The sequence below is a fragment of the Salvia hispanica genome, chromosome 4 (assembly GCF_023119035.1).
Source record: "Salvia hispanica cultivar TCC Black 2014 chromosome 4, UniMelb_Shisp_WGS_1.0, whole genome shotgun sequence".
Lineage (NCBI taxonomy): Eukaryota > Viridiplantae > Streptophyta > Magnoliopsida > Lamiales > Lamiaceae > Salvia > Salvia hispanica.
The window spans coordinates 968048-985398 of NC_062968.1; the positions used below are offsets into that span (position 1 = coordinate 968048).

The window sequence follows — 17351 nt, forward strand, 5'->3', positions numbered from 1 at the left end:
TATATATATTGTATATTTAATATTAAATTGGAAATTATTATTTTAGTTATCTATATTATAAAATTAATCATGAAGCGTCGAATTAGGAGTAAAAAAATAGAATAATATAAATTTTATCGAATTTTCGGGTTAGTCCATTGGGTTTTTGGGTCTGGTTTAAACGGTTTAGGATTAATCAAGTGTGGGCTAATCGGGTTTCAGTTTTATCAGACTATAATTTTTCAACCCTGGCTTTATAAATTTGACAGGCTTTTCAAACCAACACACAGGTTTCAGGCCGCACCGACATCCCTAACCAAAAATTACATGAATTGAGCGTGTTTGGTAGCCAAGCTATCAAAAGTGGGCCCATGTTAGATAAACTGGGCCTGCTAGGCCCGCGTGAAAAAACACTGTGCAACCCAATAAATAAAGCCAATCACATAGCTCAATTACTAGTTATTGTTTCTTGTTGGTTTAACTAAGTGCTTAATTAGTTTAGTCTTTTGAAACTCTAATTAAAGTCGGTGTTTAGTAGATAGTAAATGAGATTGATTTACAAATTACAATACTCCCTCCGTCCCACATTTGAAGTCACTTATTATTATGGCTCGGGTTTTAAGAAAGAGTTGAAGTGTGTAATAAATGAAGTGAGATGGTGGAGTGTGTAATAAATGAAGTGAGATGGTAGAATTGGTTGAAGGTGGGTCTCTTTTTACTTTTGATTTTTGTTTTGGTTTATTTTAATGTAGATAACGGCATTTTGATGTAATTTTGATGAAGAATGAGGTAAAATTGTATGACCAAATATGAAAAATTCTAAAAGTGACTCTTGAACTGAGACGGACTTTTATGGCAAAAAGTAACTCTTAATCTAGGACGGAGGGAGTACTTAGGTAGAGTAAGTTACTCTTACTTGCCTTCGATACGATTTACACCGTTTATTTATGGGTACGGCTTAGATAACAATATAAGTGCTTGATTCTATTGGATATTATATGGAGAATGTTGATAGTAGAAATTAGAGTTTCAACTCTTGTTTATTAAGTTGTTCAAAAGGTATTCTTCAAACTAATTGATAATGAAAAATAAACTATTGATAGTAGAAATTAAAGTTTCAACTCTTGTCAATTAAGTTGTTCAAAAGGTATTCTTCAAACTAATTGGTAATGAAAAATAAACTCAATTCAAGAAGGGTAGAGTTATATTCAAACTAAGTTCCTTACTCGCTTTTGTTTTATTGTTAAAACTATCTCACATATGTACGAGGCTAATGCAGTAATGGCAAGTAAGAGTATCGTATCCTACATAGACTAAGAGCATCTCCGGTGGCGCCCTTCCCAATAGGACTTCCCACAAAAATCTCATGCCACGTCACTAGGACTTCCACTAGGACTTCTCATCCAACTGCACAATGTAGGACTTCCACTAGGACTTCCCGCAATAAAATAAATTCACAATTACTCAATTTACGGAATTAAAATATCGACACGGAATACGGGAAAATTCGAATACTTTATTAAAAAAAATTACATAATACTTTAAAAACACATAATTAAGTTAAAAATTACATAATACTTAAAAAAACATAAATAAGTTAAAAATTACAACCCTCGGCTCTCACTCCTCCTCGTCCTCGTCGCCCGTGCCGCTGCCGCCTCCGAAGTCTCCGCCCCCAATCTCGACGTCATAATCACCAATAGGTGGCATTCCTAAATCGTGCCGACATGTGTCGATCACATCCTTGCACATCATTTTGTACACAAGATCGTGCGTGCTATACCACCTATGTATGGTCTGACTCAGGCTCTTCGTTAGCTGCGTGCGGGCGAGACGGTCGTACTCATCTGGGGCTTCAGGGGCCTCCGATTCGACCTCGAAGGACCCGTTGCGGCTGCCGCTTCCCCTCGCCATCCGCTGTGCAGCCTTTTGCCCCATCGGGCGACGACGACGGCGGGAGTCTGATCGTGGTAGCGGGGACACTTCCTCGGCTTCGGGGAGCTCATGCGAACCAACACTGCTGTTGTACTCACCGGAAGAGTTGATCTTCGTCCGCTTCCAGCCCGAGTCGACACCCGCATAAAACTTTTGCGAATCTTTGACCACGAGAAAGGCCTCCCATTGGTCAAACTCTTTGAACTTCAATTCTCTGTCGGGGTACTGGGACAGAGCCCGGTTCTTCACATCATCCTCAGACATACCGCCGGTTGCCATGCGCATGTTGTTTTGGTAGAGGGCGACAAAAAGATTGAGATTAGGCCTCAACCGATCCCACTGTTTCCGTCATTGCTCGGAAGTGTGAGGCTTTGCCCCAGACGGTTTGTGTGTTAGGTAGGCCTCACTAATGCGATGCCACAATCGGTCAATTTACTGGTTCGCCCCGACATAGGGATCCTCGACTACACCGACCCAGGCCTTCGCAAGCGCGGCGTTTTCCCACACGGTCCAGATCGACCTCTTCTCACCCTCCTCCTCTACCCCCGTTTGCGAGGAAGAGCTCGGGGCTAACCAGTGCCCTTGCCCCTACCCCCGCCCCTAGCCTTGCCCTTACCTTTGCCCCTGTCCCTTGCAGCAGGCTCCGCCTCATCGGGAGTCTCACGGACGACGATAGCCCCAACTCCTGCCCCAACTGCTCAAAGGAGAAAGTCTTGATGTCGGCGTACTGAGTCTCCGAAACACTAATAGGGGAATCATCGGCCAACAAATCTATATATAGGCGATAGACAGATTCCCTAGGTATCTAAGGGATATTGTGCTGCATCGACCCACCCACCCCCACCATATTTGGCGTCATACTCCCCATCCCTGCCATATTTGGCGGCATACTCCCCATCCCCGCTGCCCCGGGCATCATCCCACCCACCCCCGCCATATTACCGCCCATCCCCGCTGCCCCGGGCATCATCCTACCCATCTGACTTATCCCCGCCATCCCTGCCATTTGGGGATTCATCCCCGCATTAAAGTTTTCCTCCGTTCCGGCGGGAAACGTGGGTGTCTCTCCTCCGCTCGTGTTGGGGGAGTTCCTATTGTACTTCATTTAGAAATGAAATTTGTAGATTTTAGAGAGAGAAACTTGTCAACACAAGTGGTGTGAATGAAATGAAGTTCAACGAGCCCTATTTATAGAGTTTTTTTTTTTTTAATAATAATAATTAAAACTCGGACGTCCGACCTATGCCACAGCGGCGGACGTTCGGTCGGACGTGGGGCGGATATCCGAGCCCATCCGACGGGTGTTGGGGACGGGCGTGTCCTACCTTTTTCCTCACTACGGCAGACGTCCGGTCGGACTTCCGCGACGTCCTACCGCGACGTCCGCCGTTGGAGATGCTCTAAAATGTCAACTCAATAACCATGAACCAATCTTAACTACTATCTAAACAATCAAACTGGGTTTTTGAATCTTAATTATGCTACCTCACAATCGTAGTTAAAATAAACTTAAAGATAACAGGTGCAATTAATAAAACAAGGACAAGTAATGATGATGTAAAAAGGTAATATGAGAAAAGATGTAGAATTATAGGATCCAGTGCACAACCATGAGTTATTTTCCAATCGACTTCCTAAATTACGGTCACTAGAATTATTAAGTCAGTCACTCTATTAGAACCTCTCCTCCCTCTACATGTGAGAACATAAATTAGATGTTGAAAGTCCAATTTAAATTACTAACATCTAACCTCCAAAAGATTATTAAGACCAAAAGGTCTCACGTAAAACCTCAAGTCTCTCGAGTATCATGGAAGTGTGAATTATCCATTTTTCAAATTAATTATTTTATCTTCCAATTATTCTAATCAACTCTAGTATTTATTCAAAAAGTTACTAATCAATTGATTATAATAGCACAAAGATAGATCAAATAACTACAAGAGCTAAAAAAATCGATAAATAATTCATAATCATAGCATCTCTACCGAGAATTCTACATGAAAAAACGTAGTTACCCATGTTCATGGCAAAGTGGATAAAAACATTCGAGGAAGTATTTAATGACATTGTTCAAACAAAAACAAACAAAAACAAACTAAAAATATGTACTAGAATTTGATTTGGCAGATTGGGGCCTTGTCTTCAATATAATAATAAATACTCATCTTATGCTTGTTCTTTTGAGTTGGGAGGCATTCCCTAGGCATTTATATACATAGGGTTCAATTTCAACGCATAAATGAGGAGGCAGAGGTCGTCGGGTTCCGTTGCATGCGAACCCAACACCCAACTGCCACTTTTTCCACTGAAACAACAGCCGAAAAGAAATTCATCATATATAGTGGAACAGAGAGAGTGGTAGAAAGTGAGTAGAAAAATATTAGAGGTAGGTTGATCTTACTTTTGTATAGTACTCCCTCTATTTCAACTAAATTGAGTCGTATTCATTTATAAGATATCCAAAATATGTTGAGTCATTTCCTTTTTTGACACAAAATAAAACATCCAATCAATTTTACTTCATCCAATTAGCTATTTTACTAGTGTCTATTTAATTTTCCTATTTTATTACTTTATTCACCTCTATGTCCAAGAGTTTTGATTTAACTTAGTTGAGATAAATATAATATTAATTTTATAGTAAAATGTTAACGAAATAAAGTTAGTGTAAGTGAAATAAATTTAGTGGAATATACAATTAATTAAATAAAATATTTAGTAGACTGAGTAATTAATTTGCACAAAAATTCAAACTCCATCGCCAATTTGCGGTCTGTTTCCCGCCCACGCGGAACATATAACGCTTCTCTCACACACTTCGCACCACCGTTTCTCTCTCCAAACGCCGCCGGCGCCGCCGCAATGGAATCGGATGCATCCATCCTCTCCAAACTCCAATCCCCATCGCCATCCGACTTCCACCGCCTCTTCACGGCCTATCTCCACCCTTTCACCCCATTCCTCGCGCCCTCCGCCGCCGCCGCCAAAAAGCCGGCCAAATCGTCGAAATCCAAACCCAAAATCGAGCTCCCCGCCATCCGCCCCCTCGCCAAACAGTTCATATCATTCATACACAAGGCCCTCTCTCTCATCCCCAAGCGTCTCTGCGAGTCTCCTCAAATCCCCCAAAATTGCGCCACGGAATTGTTCGACAGCTATCGCCTCTGCCTCGATTGCCTCGAAGTGATTGCTCCCGAGCTCTCCGGGAAGCCGCATTCGGTTCAAGTCCAGAGGATTCGGTATGTTCATTGCCTGGAGAATTGGTGTTTGTTTGAGGAAGCGGAAGCTGAGGGTTTGGTTGTGCTGGAGAGGCTAAATGCGATTGCCGGAGGTGAATTGAAAGCCAAGTCGCAGAAATTGAAGGCGCGTTTGGTTCCTGAGTTGAAGAAGGAGGAGGAAGAGGATCGAGAACTTGCTGCTATAGTTCTGGAGGTCGTTGTGACCTTAGTGAAATGTGTATCGAAGAGAAGGAGCAAAATCGAAGCTGATTACCGGAGAGTCATTTCTTTGGTGAACGAATCCGAGTCGTGTTTCAAGTATGATTTAAGCTTGCTTACAAAATAACACATATCTAGCTGCATGTTTAGCTCTTGGATATCTTTTTGTTAGTTGTATGTTTGCCTGAATTGGTATTGAATTGTTAAGATTACGAAGCTGATTAGATTTGTTTGCGCTATTTAGGATATTGGACGCCAAGGACTACGAGAAATTCCATCATTTCTTGGAGACAAACCTTCATATAATCACTGTATATTTAGTAGCAGAAATAAAATTATTCAGTGTGGACTTGATACGTGAGTTCTCCGCAGTCACCTTCAATGAGTACAAGAAATCGTGTGCTCAAGATCAAATATACAAGGTGGGAACCCTCCGGAACATAAGATCGCTAAAACTCAATGACTTCTGGTTGATCCTGTTCTGTTATTAATGCTTTCTTTTTTCTTCCTTTCTTTTGGCTCAGGTTGCACTTAAGATTTGTCATTCTCTTTTCTCTCAGAGAGATGAGCTGTCTGCTGACATCATACTTGATGTGTTAAAACATGTCCTAGATTTTATGGCTGCGGAATGCAAGGTAGTATAGCACGATAGGTGCATTTACAGTACATATATAGAATACCATGCGATGGATATGTGCTTTTCCTGACATGCTTTGAATACGTCTATGAATGTGTTGTGTGTATGAGAATCCTGTTTTATGCTACTTTTTCTAATGGCCACGAGGGTTGTCTTCAAACATATTACTCCACAATGTTGTTGGTACATGAGTGACAACTCTCAATATTGAAAAGGCAGAGCCTCTGTATTTGGTACCATGGAAATTGTAATGTGCGAGATGATACTCACTGCTAATTTACAGGGTTTTCTTTGGACCATAAAATCACTAATCCTTGCGGCCCCATTAGTTTAGATTTACCTCAAACCAATATGCACACCTCATTAATATGACTTAATTGAATCTATTGCACCTGCAAGGAGCAATTTCTCTGCGTCAGACTAGAAATATATAATGCTTTGAAATTCTGCCTGTATGCATGTTAAGAAACATGGTGATTTGTGCAACAAACAAGGAGGTCAAGCTTTCCAGGGAAAACACGTGTGCCATGTATAAGCAAGTCTGCCAATGGAATCTTCAAGCTAATTGTTATTAACTTTAGCCTTTTTGTTTAATAGTCCTCAATGTAGTCAAGACAGTATCCCACTCTGATCATATAAAAGCCAACCAGAGAGATTGAAGGCATGACTGAATTCTTTGCATAATTATTGTTTTAAGTGTTGACACTAGGACTGGTGCGTCAATTTGGATAACCCTCACCCTGAAGTTTGTTCAAACTTCTGATCCTATAACTCTGCTCTATTTCATTTTTCCTCTGGGGAGTAGCTTTGCACTAGGGATACTTTTGATAATGTTTAGTGATCTTATTCTCTCCTTTGCTTCCTGCACAATTTGGTTAACCATTTTAGCTATATGTGTTGCGAGTACAAGTTAAGTAACTAAATATTTAAAAGTTTGAATATGCAGGATGGAGCCGAAAAATTAGCTCCAGGTTTTCTGGAACTTGTGTGTTACTGTGCAAATAAATGCCAAAGTGCAACTGTTGTTTTATGTGATCCAGTTGCTCAATATCTTTATAGATTAGCCAGGTTTTTTCATCAGGTACACTTCGCTCAAAAGTTGGGTGCTTGTCATTTATTGGACTACATTAAATCATAACCTTGTTATCCATAATTTGACAAGGGCGAATGTGTTCTTTTTCTGAAGGATTTCCTCTTCATCAGTTCTATTCTCACTCTTTACGCAAGTGGATTGTTAGGAAGCTCATCAAACCAGTTGAAAGGGGAAGACGCTGGAAAAGGTGGAGCTTCTCTTCAGTTTTTTCTCAATAACTCAGAGAGGCTTCAACAATTGGCTCTTTCTATCAATTGGTTGAATGATCATTTTGATACTGCTGGCAAAGAAAAAAGTTCCTGCGAACAAGCAATATCACATTTACCATACTGGGAAGCGCTCAAATTCTTTTGTTTGAAACTAGCGGAGTCTATTTTTTTAAATAGGAAGGAAATTTTCTCCGAGGCAGAGATTGCACCCTGTTGGGAAAATTTAAGTGGCATTCATGACGCATTTCGTCAATATTGCTATATCTTCCTCTATTGTCTCAGGTACTTTATGTTATAGTATTATGCTATATGGGAATACTTGCCCTTTTACAGACAATATACTTCTTAACTGGGAAGTGGGAAGTAACATTTTTGTGCGTGACTGTATTCTTAACTTACTGAGATAGAATTGCATGGCAATGACCTTTTCCTTTATGGATGCAGTGATACTGAAAGGGAGAAAGAGACATCTGGAGACAATCACAAAGTAATATCAGTTGTAGTTGTGGCAGCTCTAATGCTCTCTTTCGAAACAAACCAAAACCTCAAGGTCCTGATTTCATCAAAAAGTAACAGAGGGTGGTTATTGTCAGCACGAATTTTATTCTAATAACTATTTTACCATCAAAATATTGAAATTTTGCATGGTGTTTGCAGGAGAGTACTCTATCAGTAAAGCATGTTATTTCTGCACAGTGGATCCCAAATAAGAGGCTTAAATATCTATATGTTTCTCTTAATAACATAGCAGTAATATTGAAGAGTAAAAAGCGTCTGAAAGAGGTATTTAATATTGCTCCTCATCCTCTTTTCTTCCCCACCTTCTCTATTAATAAAAATTAATAGAAGTGTGACATATAAGGTGGAGGTAACCCTTTCAACTAGACATTTTGATAAGGAATTCATTATAAGAAAAAGTGAAATGATCAGTTGATTATGTGGAATAAGTCAGGCATATCTAGTCTAGAAGTCCATTTGCCATATGGGAAGTCAAAAGAGTAGCTTTTTAAAATTTTAATATTCTCACACACATACTGGATGATCACTAGAGTGCACCCATTAGTGACTTTACCAATGTGAGGGATCTTTTCCTGAAACTCTCATAGAAATGTACTTACCAGAACACTAGTTTTGTTTTATGCTTGTCAGGAAAAATATTTATATTTCCTGCTTAATCATAATATCACTTAATCTGTTATTGGATATAAAGATCTTGAAACATGCAGTTTTCTTATGTATCCTGAGTCTTCGCTAACAACATGCCATATTCTTTTGCAGGCTTTTAAAGCTTTAAAAATGTGCTGTAAAGCTTTATGGAATTATATTGTAGATCTTTGTAAAATAGAGATGACCAAATCACAAGTGTCTGAGGATTACATGTCAGAAAAGTCTATTCCAGATCTTGTCATGGAGGCATCTGATAAAGTTGCTTTGCTACTGCAACTTAATCAAAAATGCAATTTCAAGGTCAATGGGATAATTAGAGAAAGTATTATATGCTGGTCCAATTCAGAGAATTTGATTGCAACACTACCAACTCCTGTGTCTTTAATAAAGGAATGGGTAAAGGTAACATTTTACATTTCATTGCCTGCTTTAGCATAATTTGGAAGACAAATTGATCTGATTTTGACATGATTCTCAGATACAATATAAACTGTCGGACGACAACGAGCATGAAGTAATGTTGTATCCATTGCTCTCATCTTCTAAAGAGATATCTAAAAGGGCACTTGGTAAATTATTGGAAGAGGTTTCTTTCTACCCTCTTACCCCAGACTTACACGTGCTAGGTCTTAATCCACTGTAATATGCACCTTGAAATTGTCCTCTTCTACTCACATCTCTTCTGTGGGATTTGTAGGAGCTTTTAGCATACAATGGAAAGAGCTACTTGAATCCAAGATACAGTCTCAAAATGAAAATGAAAGTAATCAATGTCCTTTTGGAAGAGATTTATGTCACAAAGGAAAGTATTGTGGAGAAATGCAGAGTTCTTATTCAAAAGGCAATATCACTAAGAGCTCTAGGATTAGAACAACTAGATAAGGGCATCCAGTGTCTATCCGATGCAGTTTCAACATTGGTGAGCTATATGCTACAATCTTGTTGTTCATTGTTTATTTGATTCCTTATATTGTTTATCTGTTGACAAGAACTTCTTTAATGACAGAAGTTAACATATGTCTCAAGAAGAAGATGCAGTTCTCAGGCTGATAATCTCCTTATACATGCTTACCTTTTGCGTGCTCTTTATACCCAGGAAGCAGCACCGCAGTCAATGCTTTTATCACCTGGAAGGCTAGTATAATATATCAAACAAATAACCACTGCAATGTTATACGAGTAGATGGCTAGTAGATGATTGCAAATGGTTGTCCTAATGTTGATATTTTACTGCCTTTGGTTTGACAGTGGTTTTCTTGATGACATTCATGATGCATTGAATCTCTGCCTCCACCCAGATCATTGCCATGAAGATGAACAATACGAAGACATGCTGTATTTATGGTATCAACTCATTGATTTGCTATCGATAAAGGTTAAATTTACTTGATATGTTTATGTGCCTGCTCATGTTGATGAGGTTTTTGATCTGTTTGTTGTATTGTGACTCTCTTCTACGTTTCCTTCTCCAGGGTTACTTGGAAATTCACCCCAGGTTGTATGATGTCGTGATCAAGTTGTTTAACAAGAAGAACATTCAGTTCGAAAAAACACTGGCTGAACTCTGGAAAAATAAGAGGCTTAGTCATGCTCTCTGTGTTTCACCTGTAAATCATACGTTTATCAGCACATTCTCTAAGCATCAGAGTCAACTTTGTAACTCTTCTCTATTTTGGACCAAGTGTATGGAGGAGCTGAAGCCTCTTGTTGTTGGTTTCCATCACATCAATAATGAGATTAAGCAAGCAGCTTCTGATCTCATTTCCAGTGTAAGCTCCTTTAGTAAATCAATGATCATCTGTTTTACACGCAGGCTTAACAATAGTTTCTGTTTCTATCCCTTTTGATTTTCTTAGGTTCCAATAACCAGTTGTTCGACCTTTATTTCATCAAATCTATACTATGACTTGTCTGCAAGACTGATATCAAGTGGGCAAATGATTGAGGTAACTCAAAATTAAGTTATTTCTTCCATTATATTTCTTATGTCCTTTTACGTTCTCAGTGAAAATAACATTAAGTGTGTGCCATAAGATTAAGATTTTAAAGCAAGTTATATGAGAATACCTCCTTGGCAATTGTGTAAAACTAGTTATGATTGCTGATCGTTTGCAAATAGATTTCACTATTCATATAATGGATAGAAAGGTCATGTCAAATCTACTCTGCAGAGCATGCGGTTGTTTTCTTGTTTCATTTTTTGATCCACTGGTGGAGTTGCACCAGTGTTCCATTATCATCTCCATTTTGATTTGTTTACTTGTTATGATCAATTATAGGTTTTGTTTGTGAGAAAATTAGGTTCACTATGGGTTCCCCATACTTAATTTGATGAAACTAAATGTCTGCTGCTTCTGCATATGTAAAGTCATAGCTTCTAACCAGAAACAAAAATATGTAGTTTCTATAAGAATGCCATATGCCATTTCCATAATTGCGAAGCACTCAACCGAGTGGGGTAACACAGATTGTAGATTGTATGAATTCCATATCTTTTCAGTGGTTGCATTAACATTTTAGTTTCACAGAACTGCCCTTCGTTCAGCATACACATTCTCCTTTAACAAAGTGTGTAACATACTATAGGCTCTTGCATATGCAAAAGAAGCCCACCGCTTACGTAGTAAACTCTTACAACAAAAATTTGAATACTCAGTGGAGAAAGTGGTGGAGACATTTGATGTAAAAGGCGAGCTCATTGACAAGATTCACTACAGTGTTCAGACCTTCAAAGTTAATGATTTTGTGGTGACAAAAGGTTCTTGTGATTATGAAGGCTCTGTCCTTACTCCTTGGAATGTGCTCAGTTGTTATCTTGAAAGCATATTACAGGTATTCACGTATCTATCATATTTGAAGCTTCTTTATGAAGTTACTTTGTGTAATCGATTATTTCGCATTTATCTTTTTGTGCAGGTTGGATATGTTCAAGAGACTCTTGGAAATGTCTCTGAGGCTGAAATGCTTTTACAGTGGGGTAGAAATGTGGCCCAATTTCAGAATTTGCCACTTTTTGAAATTTCTTTTTCTTGTCTGTTGGGTATGTCCTTTGATGTGCTATATTCCCGGTCCTTTCACTTTTCTAAAATGTCACATGATTGTGTGGGCATCTTACTCTATGCTTATATATTTTAATCAGGAAAGCTATACCGCAAACAAAAGCTTTGGAGCATATCTGAAAAAGAATTGTCCAGTGCTAAGAAAGGACTAGCAGATAATCTTAATAACATCTCCTGCAAAAAATGTTTATGCATGTGGGAAATATCCATTAATCAACAAATTGGCGATTTAATCTTGAGCAGTTCTTGCTGTAGTGAAGAGCCTCCTTCTCCAAAGACATTGTCTAGTGCCAAAATATTGTATAAATTAGCTCTAGACAAGCTAAATCTTTCTGACTGGGGGACTTTGTACTCTACTTCTGAAGAATCTCTTGCAAATGATAAATGTGAAAGCAAAGTTGAAGCAAGAAGATCTAGAAGGACAAAAAAAGAAGCAAAACCTACTTCTCAGAAACAGGACACTGTGTGTGGCCATAGTCGTAGGATTACTCGGTCTGTCCATCGCTCTTTAGTTGAAACCCATGAGATTGAACCAGCTGCAAAAGAAACATGTCATTCTTCTGGTTCAGCCAATGAGCATCTGATGGGTGTTGACTCTAAAAGCTTTTCTGCTGATCTTCAAAGTGAAATTAGATCTCTTTGCAGCAAAACGAAATGCTGGCAGTGTCTTCATGTTGAAGCTGGTGACTGCTGCAATTTAAGCATATTCATATTCATGAACTGGGAGCTTGTTCACAGAAAGCTTTCTTTAAGATTACTTATGAGCATAGGTATCATCAGATCCTTCATAGTTTCTTTTATGTCCAAAGGTCTTGCCTGCAATGTTTTCTGCTTTTTTTTATACATCAACATTTATTCTGAATTTCTTACTTGACCTCATGCATTTTCCAGGAAAATTTTCTGGCATGTTTGGCCATGTTCATGAAGCGCATGAAATTCTGTTGCAAAGTTTATCAGTTCTCTTCAGTAGAAATTGTTCGAAGCATTCTTCAGATTCTCTTCCCTTTCTGATTGAGTCAGTTGGGAAGTATTATCCTGAAGATGCATTGGCTGTTGAACGTGCAACCCTCCTTTACTTTATTTGCTGGTTCACTGTAAAAAGTAAATGTTACCAGGCTACCAGGTATTTAGAAACTGTTATCCATCTGATTTTATAATGTCTTAGACAAGACACACTTTGGACTTATCCACAATGCTTGTAATGCCAATCTTGCTTTGATATGCATTCCATATATCTTTGTCACTTTGGTTTTGATCAATTCCAACAAGTTTTTATTTTGAAATGGTAACACTTTGAGCAAACGAGGGTGATGTCTGAAATATATCTCCACATTGATTTGTCCTAAATTTATTTTAAGATCACTTTTCCATCTCAAATGATGACAATTTTTGGCTTCTCATGCTCTTGGACTTTACTGTTTCAGCATTCCGTCATCAAACAGAAACTTCTGCTGTGAGCTTTCTAGCATTGGCACAGTAAGGGTGCTATCCTTGCTGAAGTTGTCCTTCATACTATGTCGTGATGTTCCTGTACTTCTCCAAAAAGTAAGTCACTGCACACTTTTGTTTTCCCTTTAATCTTTTAAGAAATACATCACCTCTTGGAATCTCATTTAGTTTGATTTTAATTTATTCATTTCTATATATTTTCTGTAAATGGATGGATGTTGCCTTGGATTCAAAAATGTCCTTTAAAAGGAACAGTTGGAGGCCGTTTCTTGGTCTGTAACTTTTCTGAAATATCTGGATAGATTTATTTCATTACCAAACCCTGGTATTGACAAAAGTTTGGACAATAATCGATTTGCACAATTTAGTTAGAATTTTTCTTTTCTATTTTTTAAATAATGTTGGATGCACGTTAGATTATTAAGGAATGATTATACCTGAATAAATCATATAGCATCCAAATTTTAGTGGATGTAGATAACTCAAAGAAATTTGGTGTGTTAGACTTATCATCTAGTAAGTCATAGTGCACTTAGTTCAATTTTTATTCTAAATTTGTCCTTCTCAATTGACAAGGCAACATTTTCTTTTCCTGTAAGACTAATAAGTTATCTGACCTCTTCTTCCCCACCTAAATAGTGATCTAATTGGTGATGACTGGGACCTCATCTATGCTTCAGGTCTCCAGGTTGCTTGCAGTCATATATGTGCTTTCAACGTCATTGGAGCAATTTTCTTTATCTTCAAATGAACAAGGTTCTGAAAGTCAGTGGGCTTCTTTCTTCCACCAAGCTTCACTTGGCACTCAGCTTAACCAACAATTATTATCTGGGATAATACAGAAGAAACAAAATCAAAGTGCTGGAGTTTCTGAGGTAATCGATCTTGTCTTCTAATTGAGCAGGTTTTTGGCATATGCACTTGTTTATCATTATTTGTGTGTCAAGGCGCTGTTATTGGCTACACCACATTTTACACCACATGTATTTATGTATTAACAAAGCATTGCTCAATCATTTCTTCTTTGTCTGGTGATCAGGATCTAGACTCTGTTTTAGACATTCTGGATTTACCTCATTCCCTCAGGTAGTGTAAATAAATAAGCATTAATAATCAGTGCCTTAAAAATACTCAGAATATTTGTTTTTTTAACCAGTACCTTTTTCAGGTGTGGGCCTGAGTCTTGCGAGGACCTGGAAGAATTTGTGTTAGATTTTTTTCAGGGCCTTCCATCAACTCCAGTCATCTGCATTAGCTTGGTTGCAGGTGCTGATGCTAGTTTGCTTAAAGACCTCCTGCATTGCTCTCCAAAAGTTCAAGCATGGATTCTGTTATCCCATTTGAGTTCGGATAACCAATATGTTGTCCTTCTTCCCGTGCATGAAATTTTGAAAGGTAGTTTGATTTAGAAGACACTGCAAACATGAAGTGTCCTATAAGAATTTGCAGCCATCTTTAGTTCTTCTGTTGAGCTTACACTTTTTCATTATTTTAGAAGAAGCTTCAGATGAGGAATCCAGTTCCAGCTCAGTTATCTTCAACTGCAAAGATTTCGTGAAGCGGTGGCAATGTCCTTGGATTTCCTCTGTGATCGATGACATAGCCCCAGTATTTAGACATGTACTGGAAGGAAATTACTATTCGTCCTCAGAGTATTTCCTGGACTCTATTAGAGAAAACACATCTCTATGGTGGACACAGAGGAACAGACTTAATGAATGCCTCTGCAAATTTTTGCAGTAAGTTCTTTATCTTATTTAAGTATATTAACAATATTATTATCACTATGAAATCTCTTTTTTTACTGCAAAACAATGTTTTCAACTCTTAAATAGATGAGTTACTAAATGAAATCTGCAGCCTCAATGGATTTTATTTCCTGCTTTCCCTTAATTGTGAATAAGTTCTTTTGGATTACTTATACATTTAACATAATTTATGATAACAGAATCGTTTTTTATCCTCAGAAAACCATTAGTAACATGCCAGAATTTATGTGTATCAGAGATGTGGAGGACTCGTGGCTTGGTACTTGGAAATATTTGCTTCTGGGGATGTGGCCTAGCTGCAACCATCTGGACTCTATAAAGAAAAGCCTTTCTCGAGATGAGATGGATCTTTTGCAGCATGTTGTAACAAACAAATGCTATGTTGGTCTGACGTCCGAGGAAACTTCTATGTTATTGTTCAACAGCATGCTTGAAATGTCTGATAGTGTTGACCAGGCTGAATGCATCAGTGGAAAGCCAATTATCTTGGTTTTGGACACTGAGGTGCAGGTGCGTCGTTAATTTACCAGTTTCATACGTGTTAGCTTTTTCGAGAGGTCTGTATTGTTGTTTCAAAATGTCACGATGATCATCACGTGTGTTCATCAACTTACTCTCCGTTCTGCTAAAATGAAGATGAATCCTTCCCTGTTTTTTTTTCTTATACATAATATTCACATCTGACATGTTAAATATGACATTTTCTGCAGATGCTTCCATGGGAGTGTCTTCCAATATTGAGAAATCAGGAGGTTTACCGAATGCCTTCCATTGGTAGCATTTTTGCAACACTTGACAGGCACTGTGAAAACCAAAAACAAGTAGAGTCTAGTGATCCGGTCTTTCCTCTAATAGATCCCCTCGATTCATATTATTTGTTGAACCCAGATGGCGATCTCAGCAGAACGCAGGTCGAATTTGAGAGTTGGTTCAAAAATCAAAATATAATAGAGGTAACTAACTTGCTATTCAAAGTTTTTGAATTTCAAATTGCATGTGCCATTACTCTTTCTACTAAGTTCACTTTCAACAAACTTGCTATACAGGGAAAAATCGGAACTGTGCCCACAGTCGAGGAACTCTCTCTCGCCTTAAAAGACCACGACCTCTTCATCTATTTCGGCCATGGAAGTGGTATACCCAAGAAAACGAATATCTTCTTTGTTTCCATAGCTACCTCCCCAGCAATTATCTCGCTATATGATTTTCATCATCGCCTTTTTCAGGCACACAATATATCCCCGGGCACGAGATTCAGAAACTGGATGGCTGCGCTGCCACTCTACTTCTCGGATGCAGCAGCGGCTCCCTTTATCTGAGAGGATCATACATGCCTCACGGGGCTCCCCTCTCTTACATACTGGCAGGCTCTCCTGTCATCGTAGCTAATCTATGGGAGGTCACGGACAAAGACATCGACAGGTTTGGGAAGGCAATGCTGAACGCGTGGTTGAGGGAGCGATCAACAGCTTCGTCTGAGTGTGCCCGATGCATGCCCACAAAATGTATTCATAGACCAAGGATTGCTTCGTTTATGGCTCAAGCTCGAGATGCTTGCAATCTTGGTTTTCTTATTGGAGCATCACCAGTTTGTTATGGTGTTCCCACAGGAATCATTAAAAGAAAAGGCAAAAATAGAGAGAATATTTAACTTAGTGAATCTCTATTTCTATAAAAATGTTTTGTATATAACTCACTTCCTATATGTACATATTCACAGGCACACTCATATGAATAGGTGGAAATTTATTGAAGGAGTTAAGTGATTGACAGATTACTCTAGTTTCTCTTACTCATTTTATTACCATTAAACTACATATTCCATCAACTTTTACTTCGTATATCTTAAAATTTAAGTTGAATCAAAGTAAGCCAATTAATTGGGGGCAAAGAAAATGTTAAATTGTGATTTCAAATTTTAAAAGTGAAAAGTAATCAATTACTTCTTCAGTTGAGTTATTCTTTTTTTTTCAAAATCCAATGCATTTAATCTCTGCTACGTTAGTTCAAGTAGAAAAAATATGGAGAGATAGAGCCGAGAGGGGTGTGTTTTGTCCATATTTGACTAGGCGCGAGTTTTAAAAATTGTGAAGAAAAATTGAGTCGAAAAAATTAGTGAAATATGAGTTCCACATATACTCCATATATTAGTTTTATTTTATAGTAATATAATGCGAGTGTAATGAATTAGTGGAAAGCAAGCTTCATTTATCAAAAGTGGTAAAAAGCAAAGTGGACAACATTTCACATACGAAAGGAGTAATACGAGAAAGAAGCGATGTACTCCTTTCGTCCCAGATAATTCATCACAGTTTTCCATTTCGGTCCGTCCCACATAATTTATCCCATTTCACTTTGACCATTTTTGGTAGTGGACCTCATATTCCACTAACTCATTCCTACTCACATTTTATTATAAAACTAATATATAAAGGCATGACCCACATTCCACTAACTTTTTCAACCCACTTTTCATTACAATTCTTAAAACCCATGCCCAGTCAAAGTGACCCGAATTATTCGGAACGGAGGGAGTAGTGAATATTTGGATTTCCAAATGTTACATTGAAATCTAATTTAAACGCTTTTGTAGTACAAATCAATTGATTTGGAA

General features: G+C 38.2%; 1 protein-coding gene across 5 annotated transcripts; it reads left to right on the plus strand.

Annotated features, from left to right (window-relative positions):
* The first annotated feature begins 4754 nt into the window (after positions 1-4754).
* On the plus strand, positions 4755-16514 carry LOC125218490 (separase). 5 transcript variants are annotated; one of them, XM_048120163.1, is made up of 27 exons: positions 4755-5453; positions 5599-5776; positions 5879-5989; positions 6938-7072; positions 7178-7575; positions 7738-7843; positions 7951-8076; positions 8572-8862; positions 8939-9046; positions 9158-9379; positions 9467-9594; positions 9709-9835; positions 9933-10229; positions 10317-10406; positions 11047-11292; positions 11377-11500; positions 11600-12289; positions 12411-12642; positions 12944-13064; positions 13649-13843; positions 14008-14054; positions 14137-14363; positions 14464-14707; positions 14974-15247; positions 15448-15690; positions 15784-15871; positions 15964-16514. In XM_048120163.1, exons 1-27 carry the CDS (start codon positions 4780-4782, stop codon positions 16386-16388), a joined length of 6147 nt encoding a protein of 2048 aa, XP_047976120.1. In that variant the 5' UTR covers positions 4755-4779; the 3' UTR covers positions 16389-16514. The 5 variants fall into 5 exon arrangements, with proteins under 5 accessions (XP_047976120.1, XP_047976122.1, XP_047976121.1 ...); XM_048120165.1 differs by having other exon boundaries at positions 14467-14707; XM_048120164.1 differs by having other exon boundaries at positions 9470-9594.
* Positions 16515-17351: the final 837 nt, after the last annotated feature.

Coding starts and splice junctions, on each gene's coding strand:
- LOC125218490 (XM_048120163.1), top strand. CDS start 4,780: ATGGAATCGGATGCATCCATCCTCTCCAAACTCCAATCCCCATCGCCA. Junction 5,454..5,598: donor GAATCCGAGTCGTGTTTCAA/GTATGATTTAAG, acceptor TGCGCTATTTAG/GATATTGGACGCCAAGGACT. Junction 13,065..13,648: donor TTCCTGTACTTCTCCAAAAA/GTAAGTCACTGC, acceptor TCTATGCTTCAG/GTCTCCAGGTTGCTTGCAGT.